The following is a 17,352-nucleotide window of genomic DNA, read 5'->3' on the forward strand; positions in this document are numbered from 1 at the left end:
GGAAGATGTTTTGTTGCTCAAGCTTCTTGGATGAGAAGGAAAATGTTTTCCAAAATAGCCCAGAAAGTCCAGTTGCCTCTTGAAAAAGCATCTTTGGGATCTCTCTCTCTCTCTCTCTCTCTCTCTCTCTCTCTGTTTCTCTCTTTCTTTGTCTCTCTTTGTTTCTCAGTTACTCTCTCTCTTTCTCTGTTTCTCTCTGTCTCTCTCTTTCTCTTTGTCTCTCTGTCCCTCTCCCCGTTTCTCTCTCTCTGTCTCACTCTCTGTGTTTCTCTTTCTCTGTTTCTCTCTCTCTCTCTCTCTCTCTCTCTCTCTTTCTCTCTTTCTTTGTCTCTCTTTATTTCTTGGTTACTCTGTCTCTCTCTGTTTCTCTCTGTCTGCCTGTCTCTCTCTCTCTTTCTCTCTCTCTGTGTTTCTCTCTTTCTTTGTCTCTCTTTGTTTCTCTGTTATTCTCTCTCTCTCTGTTTCTGTCTCTCTATCTCTCTGTCTGTATCTCTCTCTCTGTTTCTCTCTCTCTCTCTCTCTGTTTCTCTCTTCCTCTCTCTGTTTCTCTCTCCATTTCTCTCTCTCTCTTTCTTTGTCTCTCTTTGTTTCTCTGTTTCTCTCTCTCTCTTTCTCTCTTTCATTGTCTCTCTTTGTTTCTCTGTTACACACACTCTCTCTGTCTCTCTCTCTGTTTCTCTCTCTGTGTGTTTCTCTCTCTCTGTCTCGCTCTCTCTCTGTCTCACTCTCTCTCTTTCTCTCCCTCTGTTTCTCTCTGTCTGTCTTTCTCTGTCTCTCTTTGTTTCTCTCTCTCTCTCTCTCTCTCTCTTTCTCTCTCTCCGTCTCTCTCTTTCTCTAGATTACCAAATGGAAATGGATAAAAAATGCCAACCACATCACGAGAACTCACGCAAGTCTTTAATAATCTTGTTTTGCCAATTCTTTAAATGAAGGATCTCTCTCTCTTTTTCCCTTCCATCGCAAAACCATCTCTTTTTCAAGGAAAGTAACTTAGCCGCCAATCCTCTCTCGTGCTAACAGTGCACAGCTTATCACATTATCCTCATTAACTCTTTTGATGCCAGGTCCCTGTTGTGAGAAGAGAAATCTCTTTTCTTCCTGATTTTGCATCTTTTTCTCCCTTTAGATTATCCGCTGGAGAGCAGGAACTACTCTGCACACAGTAAAGTTCCTTTTGGAGAGATTTTGGCTGAAAGAACATATTTCTTTCCTATAGCGTTCCTTTGTATAAATGCACATCATTTTAGATTATTATTTTCTTGTTAGCTGCTCTCTCGTGTTCGGATTTGGCTTCAGCAAAATAATGCAGCATTTAGGGGAAAAGATACCACCCAGTATCCCTAAACTGAAATCCAAAATGGGAAATACTTCCACAGATACCATGTACTTTCCGATGGTGCTCAGGTAGATGCAAAAGACATCTAAACACTTTAAAAAAAAGCAACATGCTGAAGTTAGAATAGAATAACAGAGTTGGAAGGGACCTTGGAGGTCTTGTAGTCCAACCCCCGCTTAGGCAGGAAACCCTACACCACTTCAGACAATTGGTTATCCAACATCTTCTTAAAGACTTCCAGTGTTGGAGCATTCACAACTTCTGGAGGCAAGTTGTTCCACTGATTAGTTGTTCTAGCTGTCAGAAATTTTCTACTAAATTCTAGGTTGCTTCTCTCCTTGATTAATTTCCACCCATTGCTTCTTGTTCTACCCTCGGGTGCCTTGGAGAATAGCTTGACTCCCTCTTCTTTGTGGCAACCCCTGAGATATTGGAACACTGCTATCATGTCTCCCCTAGTCCTTCTTTCTATTAAATTCAACATACCCAGTTCCTGCAACCGTTCTTCACATGTTTTAGTCTCCAGTCCCCTAATCATCTTCGTTGCTCTTCTCTTCATTCTTTCTAGAGTCTCCACATCTTTTTTACATCGTGGTGACCAAGTTAACAAACTTGGCTTCATTAAAATAGCAGGTTTGACTTTTCTGCTCAATGTAATGCTGGAGTTGATCAACCTATTCCCTACTTCATAATCTAGCTACTCACTTTTGGATGCCTCCCCCCCCAAAGGAAATTTACATTAAAAATTTCCTGCAGTTGTCTTACAGGCACAAGAACTCAGAATACATTTTTTAATTAAAAAAGTAGGCTAGTCAAGGAGAGAAGCAACCTAGAACTAAGGACAAATTTCCTGACAGCTAGAACAATTAATCAGTGGAACAATTTGCCTCCAGAAGTTGTGAATTCTCCAACACTGGAAGTCTTTAAGAAGATGTTGGATAGCCAATTGTCTGAAGTGGTGTAGGGTTTCCTGCCTAGGCAGGGGGTTGGACTAGAAGACCTCCAAGGTCCCTTCCAACTCTGCATTCTCTTCTCTTCTCTTCTCCTCTCCTCTCCTCCCCTCTCCCCTCTCTGTCATTCTCTGTCTCTCTTATCTCTCTCTGTCGCTCTCTCCTCTCCTCTCCTCTCCTCTCCTCTCCTCTCCTTCCCTATTCTATTGTTAAACTATTAAGGCTGCCTCTTCCTCATTATGATATTATAACTATTCTGTTCTGTTCTGTTCTATTCTATTCTATTCGATGTAAAATTTAACAGGGCTTTAATGGTGTTAAAGTGACATCCATTAGAGCGAGTTGCCAGTGCATTTATTATCACGGTCCTTATACGTAAATGAGTACATGCATTTATTTTTCAATTCAGTGGTCTCTTCTACCCCGCATAGTAACACAATATACGTATCTGCTAAAAAAGACGGAGGAGGAATCAGTGATTCCCGCTTTCAGGCAATGACAGAAAAAGACAACTTACAATTTAGCATGCATCTGAAGGACAGTTCCTTTTGTTCCCTTGCTTCAGCTCGGTTGAAGTTTCTGAATCTCACCTGTATTTTATTCTCCCTTTTGCCATATATAACCTTCTCTCGCTCTGGGTTTTTTTTTTTTCATCAACGCAAAGTCTTTTCATGTTGCTTTGCAACAGCCCCTCGCTTGTCCCTGTAGAGATTACAAACCATGATGTCACACGGCGGGTGGGGGAGTTTGTTGGGTGGGACACAACCGTTCAAAGATATTTTCAACTTTGGTACAAAGGATATGAAGCTTTTTCCCTTGACAGGGGAGAGTGGAGTGAATGGGAAGGTCTTAAAACAAATTGAAAAAAATGTTTTATTTAGCTGGCCTGATGAATTAATCTGTGCTTCAGAAAGTGTTGTCCAAGTATTTTAGATAGTTTCTTAACAGAACAGAACAGAACAGAATGGCATGGCCTGTCTTATCTTATCTTATCTTATCTTATCTTATCTTATCTTATCTTATCTTATCTTATCTATCTTATCTTATCTTATCTTATCTTATCTTATCTTATCTTATCTTATCTTATCTTATCTTATCTTATCTTATCATGGAATAGGAATAGGAATAGAATAGAAAAGAATAATTCCCATATAATTATAATAATCCCTTTGTTCCTTCTCTTTGATAGCCAGTGTCAATCTGCATTTCATTTCTGCACATTCTAATATTTTCCTAATCACATTCTCCTCGGTAGGAATCTCTTCGCTTTTCCAATCCCAGCTGCTGTTAGAACAATGAATCAGTGGAACAGAAGTTGCCTCCAGAAGTTGTGAATGCCCCAACACTGGAAGTCTTTAAGAAGATGTTGGATAGCCATTTGTCTGGAACGGTATAGGGTTTCCTGCCTAGGCAGGGGGTTGGACTAGAAGACCTCCAAGGTCCCTTCCAACTCTGCTATGGTATTGTATTGTATTGTATTGTATTGTATTGCATTGCATTGCATTGCATTGCATTGCATTGCATTGTATTGTATTGTATGAATAATCAGATATACATTTTCTTTACTATAAGTTTCTGGTAAAATCCCCAAGAGGAATATTTCAGGTTTTAACTCAATATGTTGTTGTATCATCTTTTCCAACCACGTATGTATTTTATACCTTTTGGCTTTCACACATGTCCACCACATATGATCGTACGAGCCAGGTGTCTGGTGACATTTCCAACATTTCGCTGATTTATCTTTGAATATCTTCTCCAATCTTGCCAGTGGCAAATGACATCTATAAAATAATCTTATACAAGTCCTCTTTATACGCAGTTGACATTGTTCATTTATAATTTCTATCCCATAGTCGCTGCCATTTAGCTACCATATAACCATTTTTATTTTTTGCTCAGGCCATCATTGTTCCTTTCACTTGTTCTTCTTCTTATTTAATACTTAACACATAGCTATACAGGTTTTTTTTTTTAATCATCCTCTCTTCTGTTCCTGTTAATATTTTATCTACCATTCTGCTTTTCTTAGGGGTTAAACTTTGCTGCGTGGAGTTTTGAGATATCCTGTCTTGAATGGATTTCTGCCTGCAGTGTTTGCTTTGCTTATGAATAGAGCCATCTAGAGAGTTGGCTTCTCCTTTCAATAAGCTCTTTATCTCCCCAAGTGCTGGCATCTGGCGTGGGCTATTATGAAAGACTGGGAGGACATGGGGGATGTTACACAAGAAACAAAGCAGGGAGGGGCTGCGGCTCTGCCAGTGGACAGGGGGGAGGGGGGGAAGATGTGACAACAAGAAGACTCAGGTCACAAAAGTGAATTGAAACACTATTCCAAATGTTGTTAAAATGTACTTTTAAGGAAGTGACAAAAGTAAAATGATTGAAACGTACTGACGATTTTGTGTTAAACCTAAAACTGCTAATATCCATGGAAATGTTCATAGTTTTTTATTTTTCCTTTTTGTAAAAGTTGCGAGACCCGGGGGGGGGGGCTTCTCCCCCCCCCCCACGATGTAGCTGTCAAAATGTTCCATAACTTCTTAACCCCTTTTTCCTTGTAAAACTTTTAAAATCAATAAAAATTTTAAAATAGATGAAAGACTGGGAGGCTGCTTTCTGCCTCTAAAAAGGTGTTTCTCCATTTCTCTCTTAGGGAAATACAATGTTCTCCCTTTTCTAATATTTCCCAAAATATTTAATTTTTCAGGACGGGTTTCTCTCTCTCCCCCCCCCCCCCCTGTAATACAATTGAGAAAATCAACAGTCTAGTCCTCACAAACCTGATTTCACTGTCTTCCAAAAGGATACAACTGCAGACCAGCTGCAATTTTTGAGGGGCAATTGGGTGGTTGGGGAGAAGCTGTCCCACAATGATGGACAAGCCCGAGAAGTGAGGAAAAAGTGCAAAGAAGAGCAATTAAGATGATGAAAGATCCGGAGACTAAAACATACGAAGAATGGTTGCAGGATTTGGGAGTGGCTGGTCTAGAGAAAGGAGGAAATGATAGCAGTATTCCAGTATTTGAGAAGCTCCTTTCTTTCTTTCTTTCTTTCTTTCTTTCTTTCTTTCTTTCTTTCTTTCTTTCTTTCTTTCTTTCTTTCTTTCTTTCTTTCTTTCTTTCTTAATACAATAATACAATAATACAATAGTAGAGTTGGAAGGGACCTTGGAGGTCTTCTAGTCCAACCCCCTACCTAGGCAGGAAACCCTATACCGTTTCAGACAAATAGCTATCCAACATCTTCTTAAAGACTTCCAGTGTTGGGGCATTCACAACTTCTGGAGGCAACTTCTGTTCCACTGATTCATTGTTCTCACTGTCAGGAAATTTCTCCTCAGTTCTAAGTTGTTTCTCTCCTTGATTAGTTTCCACCCATTGCTTCTTGTTCTACCCTCAGGTGCTTTGGAGAATAGTTTGACTCCCTCTTCTTTGTGGCAACCCCTGAGATATTGGAACAATGCTATCATGTCTCCCCTAGTCCTTCTTTCTCTTAAGCTAAACATACCCAGTTCCTGCAACCGTTCTTCATATGTTTTAGCCTCCAGTCCCCTAATCATCTTTGTTGCTCTTCTCTGCACTCTTTCTAGAGTCTCCACATCTTTTTTACATCGGGGCAACCAAAACTGAATGCAGGATTCCAAGTGTGGCCTTACCAAGGCATTATAAAGTGGTATTAACACTTCACGTGATCTTGATTCTATCCCTCTGTTGATGCAGCCTAGAACTGTGTTGGCTTTTTTGGCAGCTGCTGCACACGGCTGGCTCATATTTAAATGGTTGTCCACTAGGACTCCAAGATCCCTTTCACAATTATTACTACTGAGCAAGGTACCACCTATACTGTACCTGTGCATTCCATTTTGTTGCCTAAATGTAGAACCTGACTCTTTTCACCATTGAATTTCATTTTATTAGAAATTCTTTCTTTCTTTCTTTCTTTCTTTCTTTCTTTCTTTCTTTCTTTCTTTCTTTCTTTCTTTCTTTCTTTCTTTCTTTCTTCCTTCCTTCCTTCCTTCCTTCCTTCCTTCCTTCCTTCCTTCCTTTTAACAAACAACTCAAGACAATGAACATATCCAAAATACCTTCTTTCTATTCTCCCCACCGCAATTCTGTGAGGTGCGTTGGGCTGAGAGAGAGTGACTGATACCAAGGTACCCAGTTGGCTTTCATGCTCAAGATAGGACTAGAACTCACAGCCCAAGGTCACCTGGCCAGCTTTCATCTCTAGGCGGCACTAGAACTCACAGTCTCTTGCTTTCCAGCCTGTTGCCATAACTACTAGTCTAAAACTGTCTCTTGAACTTCATTTGGAAGCTTAATGGAAAGCTTAAAACTTCATGTTTTAATCGTGGTTAAGTCCGAAGGCTACCTATAATTTTAGGTCCTGTTGAGAAATGTCTCAACTCGCCACTAGATGTCAGGAAGGGACCACAAAAATCTGCCTTCTCTGCAAAGGAGAGTTTTGGTGTGGGAGATGGGAAAAATAAAACAAAAAGAGGAAAAGTGGACAAAGAAGAGAAAATGCAGTATATAAAAATAAAGAGAAGGGAAATAAGACTTCAAGAGAGCAGGATAAAAAGCAGATCAAGAAACCTGGGGAAAATATTCATTAATTATATTTGTTTAGATTTTGTTATAAAGATGTAATCATTCCTGGGTACTTATAAATTCTAGTAATAATTTTTTGTCTAGATTTATTATAAAGATGTTAGATAACTACAATAATAATAACGAAATGTTAATGGATAATGTTTAACGATTTTATATGGGTTGGCATTGGTGAAAGCAATTGGATATAAGCCTGAAATTTATAGAAATAGCTAACGAATGCCAATATGTGGTTGTGTCCTTAAATACAAATGATTCTAGATAAAAGCACGTTTGAACAAATATAGTTAAATGAGAGTGATGGTACATTGATGGTATATAAAGATTTTTCATTTAAAATATATAATCCAATATGAATGAAGTATAAAGAATGATTGTGGTAGTAACACATGAAATTTATTTGCAACCAATCGACATGCTTTCTGGAAGATGTAATGAAGAATGGTTTTTTTTGTCTGTGTGTGTGTGTGTTTAATTAAAACAATAAAAAAAACTTTAATTAAAAAAAAGCAGATCAAGAAATCACCAGAAATGAGTAAGAGATGATGGATAAGAAGGAAAATATTAGTAGAAGAGAGGTATTCTTACAAGGTAAATTACTAGTATAGAGATATAAAGAGTTAGATCGGTAGATGGGAATGTGAAAGTAAATAATTTGATAATATTACTAATCTTGAATGTAATTCCAACAATGTTGGGAGTTTTAAAATATTAGCGATTGGGAAAAGGGAATTCATGAGATATTTTTTTTTGAGAAGAAGAAATAAGGTAGCCATACGTAAAATTATTTTTTAAAAAATGAAATACAGGACATACAGTGATGTTAACTATGTATAAAGATTAAATGAGAAAAGATAAAGAAATATGGAATGAGAATAATATGAAGTCGGCATAGCAAAACCATGGTTAAAATGATTAATTTGTAAAGATTAGGTGTTTAGCAATGGTGCATAAGCTTAAATGAATTAATGGGAAAAGAGAAAAGATTCTATAAAAGAGATTAATATTGATGAAAGTGGGGAAATTGGAATATACTGAAATTATGATCATAAATGAGATGTATAAAATGTGACCCTGTCAACCCTCTGTCCATAAAGTATGTATGATGGGAAAAAGGAAAATTGCAATAAAACTAAAAGCCTTCTCCAAAGCCAGAATGAAAGTTTGCAAGCTGGGGAAGAGAAGAGGAAGAAGATGTGTGTGTGTGGGGGGAGAGAACAAGGAGTAAAAATAGTGTCTCTCGTCCCAGGGAGGGTGAGTGGGTTATTGTTTTTTATTTGTTTATTTTCTGTATTGTGTTCTTGTTACTTGCAAGCTGCCTAGAGTTGCTGTGAGTGAGTAGGGAGGGGCATATAAATTTCCCAAATAAGCAAATTTGCAAGACACAAGGGATTTTGGCATAAGGGATTTTGTTACGAGCAGAGGAGTGGAGGACTCTTCTTGTGAAATACCTTGGACTCACTCAATTGTATTAATGTCTGATATACAGGGTGGATTCCAGGCAGACGAGCTGTATTCGAGGATTGGTCTGGCAAAGGTTTTGTATGCTCTAGTTAGCAATACAATGTTACTGGAGAAGAAGCTTCCCGAAATTAGGTTAACAACTCTTAATGTCTTTTTGGCAACGCTGTTACAGTGAGCTTAGGAGAGATGTAGCAAGGCCGAAAGACGCTGGTGTGTTCTTCTGTGCTGTGGTTTTCTCAGAGCAAAAATGAAATTTAGAACAAAAAGAAAGAGGAAAGCTTGTCTGCAAACTCACCAAGGTGGTGAAAAGTTGGGGTGACAAAGACAACGTCTGTAAGAGACGTTCATGAGTTTTTTTTCCCCACCACCTTTGGTTGTGGATTTATGTAGGTACCAAGCCTCTCTTCGAGTTTGATGCTGGGGATAAAAATACATCCCGAGTGGGTTTTATGTTAATGGAGGATGAATTTGGAGATGGGGAGGGTGAGTGGAGTGGGGTGGAGTGTAGAGTTGTTTGTGGGAGAAGGAGAAAGAGTTTTGTTTAGGGAAGTGTTTTAACTGTGGCAGCTTTAGGTTGTGTGGATTTCAACATCTGGAATCCTCCAGCCAGCATCTGTGGACTTTAACTTCAGAATACTCCAGCCAGTTTGTGTTGGACTTCAACTCCCAGAGACTGTCTGTCTGTCTGATCATCTATCTCCATCTTTCTTTCTTTTATTTCTTTCCTCCCTCTTATCTTTTCTTCCTTCCTTCCTTCCTTCCTTCCCTCCCTCCCTCCCTCCCTCTTTCTTTCTTTCTTTCTTTCTTTCTTTCTTTTTTCTTCCTTCCTTCCTTCCTTCCCTCCCTCCCTCTTTCTTTCTTTCTCTTTCTTTCTTTCCTTCCTTCCTCCCTCACTCCTTCCCTTTCTTCCTTCCTTCCCTCCCTCCCTCCCTCTTTCTTTCCTCCTTCTTTCTTTCTTTCTTTCTTTCTTTCTTTCTTTCTTTCTTTCTTTCTTTCTTTTTTTCTTTCTTGTTTTCAGTACATGTCTCCTTTAAATGGGAAAACCGTGATGCCGGGGATGAATCTCTGCCCTGAGGATTCTGCTAATTTTTCCAGAAGATGTCCTGGTTGATTTGTAGGTGGTACCTGGACTTCTGTGTAACACAGTAAGGGTGCCACAAGTAGAATGTGTTAGAATATTCATGACTGGGAGAGACATGGTAACAAGGTCAGCCAATGAATAGACATAGCAACTAAGTCAGTCAATGGGAGCTTAAACAGAACTGAGTCTGTGCTGAGAATCGGAACTGAAACTACTCTGTCTGCTCTGAACTCTGAAACGAGACTAACTGTTCTGTCCTGCTTGTGTTCTGCTTGTAACTTCTACCACATTGAAAGAATCTACTATTGGTACTGTACATTTATTCATTTTTTATTATGTATATAAAGAAATTAAGGAATCCAGCTGAATCAGTTATCTGTGTGTGCTTTCTCGATTTGATTTTTCTGCAATAAACTCTGACAGAATGGAAGGGACATCCCTAAAGATCACAAAACCTCCATCACCACCCACATGTCGTTAGCTTATCCTCCCAGAAGGTTACAATTCTCTTCCAAACAACTGATGCAACACAGATAGGTTTGCTCCTGAGATAAGATGGCTGGGACTTCTCCAGGCTCCCCGTAGAGAGATACAGAAACTATATAGAGCTTTCCCCCAAGACAGAGGTTCTTCAAGCTTTTTAAAGCTGAAAAGCATTCTCCAGCAAAGCTGAATTGATTTAAGGTCAATGCAGATTTTTTTAACGGAAATATATGGAAGCCTGGGTCCTACATGGTCAAGAAATATAAGTTTGTAGTTCATAAACACAGAATGTACTGTTAGAGATAGGAATCAAACCATGGAAATCTCTCTCTCTCTCTCTCTCTCTCTCTCTCTCTCTCTCTCTCTCTCTCTCTCTGTGTGTGTGTTTCATCCATCTATGTTTCTCTCTCTCTCTGTCTCTGTCTCCCTCTGTCTCTGCCTTTGTCTCCCTCTGTCTCTCTCTGCCTCTGCCTCGTCTCTCTGTCTCTCTTTTTCTCTTTCTCTCTGTCTCTGTGTCTCCCTCTGTTTGTCTCTGCCTCTGTCTGCCTCATCTCACGCTCTCTCTCTCTCTCTCCCTCCCTCCCTCCCTCCCTCTGTCTGTCTCTTTCTGTGTTTGTGTACTGAAGTTTTTCTCAGGCCTAGAAATTCATTTTTAGATGTTGAAAAATAGAAAACAGCAGAAAAAAAAGCCTATAGGTCTATCGAATCTGCCCTTTGGGTTTATTTAATTTTTGGCTTGTTTTTTTGAAAATTGTCAGATGATGGATATGTGTTTATCCCAACCATGTTTAAACTCAGTTACTGAGCAGTGACCTTCTACCTCTGTTGGATGTTGGTTCCAAGCTTCCACCACTCTTTCAGTGAAAGAATGCTTTCCTAACATGACTTTTGAACTTTCCTCTTGTCAGTTTGGAGTTCTTGATTTTTGCTTAATATTGAAAATACTGGATGGGTCCCATTCCACAGTGCAGTTGTGATGAACTAAAAATGTAAGGAGATCTTTTGTCTGAATTGCAGAAAAGACTTAAGAGAAGTCCAATAAAGTAAGAAATAAAAAGAGCAAGAAGAAGAGAAATAGTCTTTTCTTCTGTTACCATTGATCCTGCTCCAACAACTTTCTCCCTTGAATGAGTCTTGATAGCAACCAAGATCTGGCCTCCAGAAGTTAAGAAAGTTCTCCAGATCTTGTGAACAGAGGGATAGAATCAAGATCACGTGAAGGGTTAATACCACTTTATAATGCCTTGGTAAGGCCACACTTGGAATACTGCATTCAGTTTTGGTCGCCACGATGTAAAAAAGATGTGGAGACTCCAGAAAGAGTGCAGAGAAGAGCAGCAAAGATGATTAGGGGGCTGGAGACTGAAACATATGAAGAACGGTTGCAGGAACTGGGTATGTCTAATTAATGAAAAGAAGGACCAGGGGAGACATGATAGCAGTGTTCCAATATCTCAGGAGTTGCCACAAAGAAGAGGGAGTCAAACTATTCTCCAAGGCACCGGAGGGTAGAACAAGAAGCAATGGGTGGAAACTAATCAAGGAGAGAAGCAACTTAGAACTGAGGAGGAATTTCCTGACAGTTAGAACAAATCAGTGGAACAGCTTGCCTTCAGAAGTTGTGAATGCCCCAACACTGGAAGTCTTTAAGAAGATGTTGGATAGCCATTTGTCTGAAACGGTATAGGGTTTCCTGCCTAGGCAGGGGGTTGGATTAGAAGACCTCCAAGGTCCCGTCCAACTCTGCTATTGTATTGTATTATATCTTCCTCTGGAAAGAATGATACAGTGAAGGAGGCTAAGAATGGAAGCATCCAGGAGTCAACAATTTAGCAAAAGAGACTTCCATCTCCCCAGTCCTTAAGTCACTAGTACTGCAGAGGTGGCATTCAGCCGGTTCTGACTGGTTCTGGTGAACCAGTAGCAGAAATTTTGAGTAGTTCAAAGAATTGGAAAATACCACCTCTAGCTGACTCTGCCCCAATCTATTCACTGCCTCCCGATCGGCTGGGCCTTCTTCTGTTGCCCTGCACAGGAGAACAGAGTTGGAAAACAGGTTAGTAGGGTGGGGAGAGAATCGGGATTTTACAGTTTCCTTCCCCCAGGAGTGCGGTGGAAATGGAGATTTTGCAGTATCCTTCCTCTGCCACACCCACCAAGCCATGCCCACCAAGCCACACTATGCCCACAGAATCGGTAGTAAAACAATTTGAATCCCACCACTGTGTACTGTCTATAGGATTCTCAATCATTCAGGTCATGGTTGTCCCCAAGGGGCTTTTTCGAAGTCCAGCTGCCTTTCAGAAAAAGCAAATCAGTAGGAAATTCTCCGAAATGAAATGGGATTTGGAGGACAGAAGTAAAAAATAAGGTTGAATCTCCTTGTGTGTTTTCTTATATTTGCAGGAAGGGGATAAATATAATGCCCAACCATACGGTCATTCTGGAATTCATTCTCCTAGGGATCCCCCACACCGAAGGCCTGCAGAACATCTTGTTTGTGGTCTTCTTGTCCTTCTACCTTCTCACTTTATCTGGCAACCTACTCATCCTCACCGCCATCATTTCCGACGCCCGCCTCCATACTCCCATGTACTGGTACCTCTGCAACCTCTCGGTGGTTGATCTTGGCTTCTCCTCCATCAGCACCCCAAAGTTCTTGGCCAACCTTTGGGCAGGGAGCCGCACCATCTCTCTGGGGGGCTGCATGTCCCAGGTGTTCTTCTACCATTTCTTAGGAAGCACCGAATGCCTCCTCTACACCGTCATGGCTTATGACCGCTATGCGGCCATCTGTCACCCGCTGCGGTACTCCATCATCATGAATAGGAAAGCATGTGCCCTACTGGCAGCTGGTACCTGGTTCACCAGCTCCTTCCATGCCACTATCTTGACTAGTTTGACCTTCACCCTACCCTACTGCCCGTCGAATGAGGTCGACTATTTCCTATGTGACATTTTCCCTGTGGTCAAGTTGGCTTGTGCGGACACCTACATCATTGAAACAGTGAGCTTCACCAACATTGGGGTGGTGCCAATGGCTTGCTTTTTTCTTATCCTCACCTCTTACATTAGGATTTCAATTTCCATAGTGAAGATGCAGTCAGCCGAAAGCCTTCGGAAGGCAGCCTCCACTTGTGCATCCCACTTAACGGTGGTTTGTTTCTTCTTTGGACCTTGTGCTCTTCTCTACACCCAGCCTTCTCTCAGTGACATTCTAGCCACCCCCATCCAGATTTTCTGCAACGTTGTCACTCCAATGTTGAATCCTCTTATTTACACTCTGCGGAACAAGGATGTTCGGTCAGCCTTCAGAAGGCTGAAAGGTGGACCAAGTGTTTTCTTTTGAAGAAGCGAAGGGAAGACAACCCAAAAGGGTCCACCAGCTTCATATTTGTGAAGTCCACTCCACTCCACTCCACAAACCGGTGCGAACTGGCTGAATACCACCTCTGCTTAGGATCATTCTATGTACTCAAACAGACATGATCTTGGAATGTGCTATTCTGCGTAGTCAATCATCATACTTGATTGGATTTCGAGAGAAATTTATTTGGATTTATTAGGAATATTCTTTCTGCCAGAGATTTCATTGCTTGTTGGCTACAGAGCAGAAGCTATATAGCCAGGTGGAAGATCTTTTAAATTTACCACCAGGTTTTATTTATCTACAGACCCCTCACATCCTGGACATACCGTGTTTTCCCGAAAATACGACATGTCCTCATAATACAGCCATGCCACATTTTTCTGGTGGGCAAAAATATAAGCCCCCCTGCATATAAGCCCCCTGGACCCACCTCTGGCCAGGCAGAGTGCCACTCACCAACCTAGCAGTATCCCAAAGGTGCTAAGCCGTGGGAACCTGGGGGGAGGCAAAGGTGATCGTGTTACTTGGCGCCTTCGGGATACTGCTAGGTTGGTGAGCAGCACTGTGCCCAGCTGAAGAGGGGGGTTGCTGGCAGCTGCTCTCTTGCGAGTGGGCTCCCACAAAGCCGGGCAGAACCTCATGGGCGAATGGCTGTGTTGCGCTGTCACAGCAGCGCAACACAACAGCCATGAAGCGACCACGCTCACGAGCAGCCACCCGGCAAACCCCCTTTGCAGCTGGGCACAGTGCCATTCACCGATCTAGGGATATCGCCAAGCCGTGTGAGTGCCTGTTCGCTGCCGCCTGGCTCCCGCGGCTTGGCACCTTCCAAATGCCAGTGAATGGAGCTCTGCATGGCTGGAGAGGGGGATTGCGCGAGCGGCTGTTCCACTCTTGCTCACCCACCTCCCAGCCTCACGATGCATGGCCCAGCTCTCATTACGGAGCCAGGGCACTTTCGCCGCTGCCGCCGCCATCCCGTCCTGGCTTTTTCCACAGCTTCTGCAGGCAGCTAGCCCACAACCATAGAGTGTGAGCACAGAGCGGCCATTGCTGAAAGATTCGGGTTGGAAGCCGCGGAAAAAGCTAGCTGCTCATGCAACCACCCTCTCCAGCCGTGCAGAATGCCGTTCGCTGGCATTTGGAAGGCGACAAGCCGTGGGAGCCGGGCGGCGGTAAACAGGCGCTCACCTGGCTTGGCGATACCCCTAGGTCAGTGAATGGCGCTGTGCCCGGCTGCAAAGGGGGTGTGCCGGGTGGCTGCTCGTGAGCGTGGTCGCTTGATGGCTGCTGCGATGCGCTGATGCGATAGCGCAACACAGCCGTTCGCCCCTGAGGCTGTGCCCGGCTCTTTGGGAGCCCTCTCGCAAGAGAGCAGCCGACCGGCGACCCCAAAACAATAAACCCTTCCCCCATAATAAAGCCCAAGGCATATTTTGTAGGTAAAAAGAAAATAAGACCCTGTGGTATTTTCAGGGAAACACGGTAAATTGTTTCAACTTCTACCCTCAAAATGATGCTATAGGGCACTGCACACGAGAACAACTAAACACAGTTTTCCCCGCATGCCATAACTTTGCTAAGCAATTCATTACCACAACTCTGTCAAACTATTTACTAAGACTGTGTTACTATTATGCTTCTCATCTTTTCTATTACAGTACCTATCTCCTCCCACTTATGACTATAATGTTGCTCGTATTTCTACGATTTATATTGTTTTATTTATTTTCGTAGTATGATTTGATTGCTTATTTAGTATCCTATCTATCACGAAGGGTTGTATCTTATGATTCTTGATGTACACCGAGAGCTTATGCACTGAAGACAAATTCCTTGTGTGTCCAATCACACTATTCTGTTCTATTCTATTCTATTCTATTCTATTCTATTCTATTCTATTCTCCTCCCACTTATGACTATAATGTTGCTCGTATTTCTACGATTTATATTGTTTTATTTATTTTCCTAGTATGATTTGATTGCTTGTTTAGTATCCTATCTATCACGAAGGGTTGTATCTTATGATTCTTGATGTACACCGAGAGCTTATACACTGAAGACAAATTCCTTGTGTGTCCAATCACACTATTCTATTCTATTCTATTCTATTCTATTCTATTCTATTCTATTCTCCTCCCACTTATGACTATAATGTTGCTCGTATTTCTACGATTTATATTGTTTTATTTATTTTCCTAGTATGATTTGATTGCTTGTTTAGTATCCTATCTATCACGAAGGGTTGTATCTTATGATTCTTGATGTACACCGAGAGCTTATGCACTGAAGACAAATTCCTTGTGTGTCCAATCACACTATTCTATTCTATTCTATTCTATTCTATTCTATTCTATTCTATTCTATTCTATTCCCACTTATGACTATAATGTTGCTCATATTTTTACCCTTTATATTGTTTTATTTATTTTCCTAGTATGGTTTGATTGCTTATTTAGTATCCTATCTATCACGAAGGGTTGTATCTTATGATTCTTGATGTACACCGAGAGCTTATGCACTGAAGACAAATTCCTTGTGTGTCCAATCACACTATTCTATTCTATTCTATTCTATTCTATTCTATTCTATTCTATTCTATTCTATTCCATTCTATTCCACTCCACTCCACTCCACTCCACTCAGCTCTATTATTTTCTATTCTATTCTATTTACTGTACTGTACTGTACTCTATTCTACTCTACTCTACTCTTTATTTAAAATATTATATAGCCACCTATTTGCTCACAGCAAATCTAGGTGGCTCACAAGCAATATAAACAGTCTACAAAACAAAACAAAACAAAAATAACTCCCCTTCCCAACAACAACACCCAGTCAAATGAGCCATTTGATGGGCTCCATCCAATCCTGGGTTCCCCAGGCTTGTTGGCAAAACCAATCTTCAGGGCCTTCACAGAAGAGTGTCAAAATGGAGGCTCAGTCTAATTTCTGAAGGGATGATATTCCAAAGGGAGGGAATCCCTCATGGAAAAGGCCCTTCATCTGGGTCCTGCAAGAGGTACCTCCTTAGAAGATGGGACCCACAACATTCCTTGCATCCTCATTCTAGTGCAGAGATCGACAACGTTACACACTCAAAGAGCCATTTGGACCCATTTTCCACAGCGAAAAAAAAAACATGGGGAGCAACAAAACTCTTTTGACATCTAAAGACAACACTGCATGTATTGTTTTTTTTTAACCTTTATGCTATGTATAAAAAAAACTGTAGTGTGTTGCATTTATGAAATCAATGAACTGCTACAGAGAAGGGTCTTTGCCATGGTGGCTTCCCTCCTTTTGGGATAGCATCCCTTCAGAAATTAGACTGAGCCTCCATTTTGACACTCTTCTGTAAATAGGTGGCTATATAATTTTTTTAAATAAAGAGTAGAGTACAGTACAGTACAGTAAATACAATAGAATAGAAAATAATAGAGTGGAGTAAAATAGAATAGAATAGAATAGATTAGAAGTGTGAATCATAAGATAAAACACTTCATGATAGATAGGATACTAAATAAGCAATCAAATCATACTAGGAAAATAAATAAAACAATATAAATCGTAAAAATACGAGCAACATTATAGTCATAAGTGGGAGGAGAATAGAATAGAATAGAATAGTGTGATTGGACACACAAGGAATTTGTCTTCAGTGCATAAGCTCTCGGTGTACATCAAGAATCATAAGATACAACACTTGGTGATAGATAGGATACTAAATAAGCAATCAAATCATACTAGGAAAACAAATAAAACAATATAAATCGTAAAAATACGAGCAACATTATAGTCATAAGTGGGAGGAGATAGGTAATAGGAAGGATGAGAAGCATAATAGTAATACAGTCTTAGTGAATAGTTTGACAGTGTTGTGGTAATGAGTTGCTTAGCAAAGTTATGGCATGCGGGGAAACACAGCCACTGAGTGGCTGTGGCTACCGGCACCTCGGTTCAGCCAGCTGATCCCATCGCTGGCCATAGGGGGCAAACAATTGCCCCCCGTGGAACGGGCGCGCAATTTGGGCGTCCTCCTAGATGCCCGGCT

The 17,352-nt window shown here is 41.0% G+C and overlaps 1 protein-coding gene across 1 annotated transcript; it reads left to right on the forward strand.

The window, feature by feature from the left end:
• Positions 1-12,349: 12,349 nt before the first annotated feature.
• LOC309400579 (olfactory receptor 10D3-like) lies at positions 12,350-13,276 on the forward strand (the record flags this gene model as incomplete). Its single annotated transcript, XM_081969143.1, has 1 exon — positions 12,350-13,276. The coding sequence occupies one exon, from the start codon at positions 12,350-12,352 to the stop codon at positions 13,274-13,276; it is 927 nt and encodes a 308-aa protein (XP_081825269.1).
• Positions 13,277-17,352: the final 4,076 nt, after the last annotated feature.

The sequence above is a fragment of the Natrix helvetica genome (genome assembly GCF_964273705.1).
Source record: "Natrix helvetica genome assembly, chromosome: W".
NCBI classification, from domain to species: Eukaryota; Metazoa; Chordata; class Lepidosauria; order Squamata; family Natricidae; genus Natrix; species Natrix helvetica.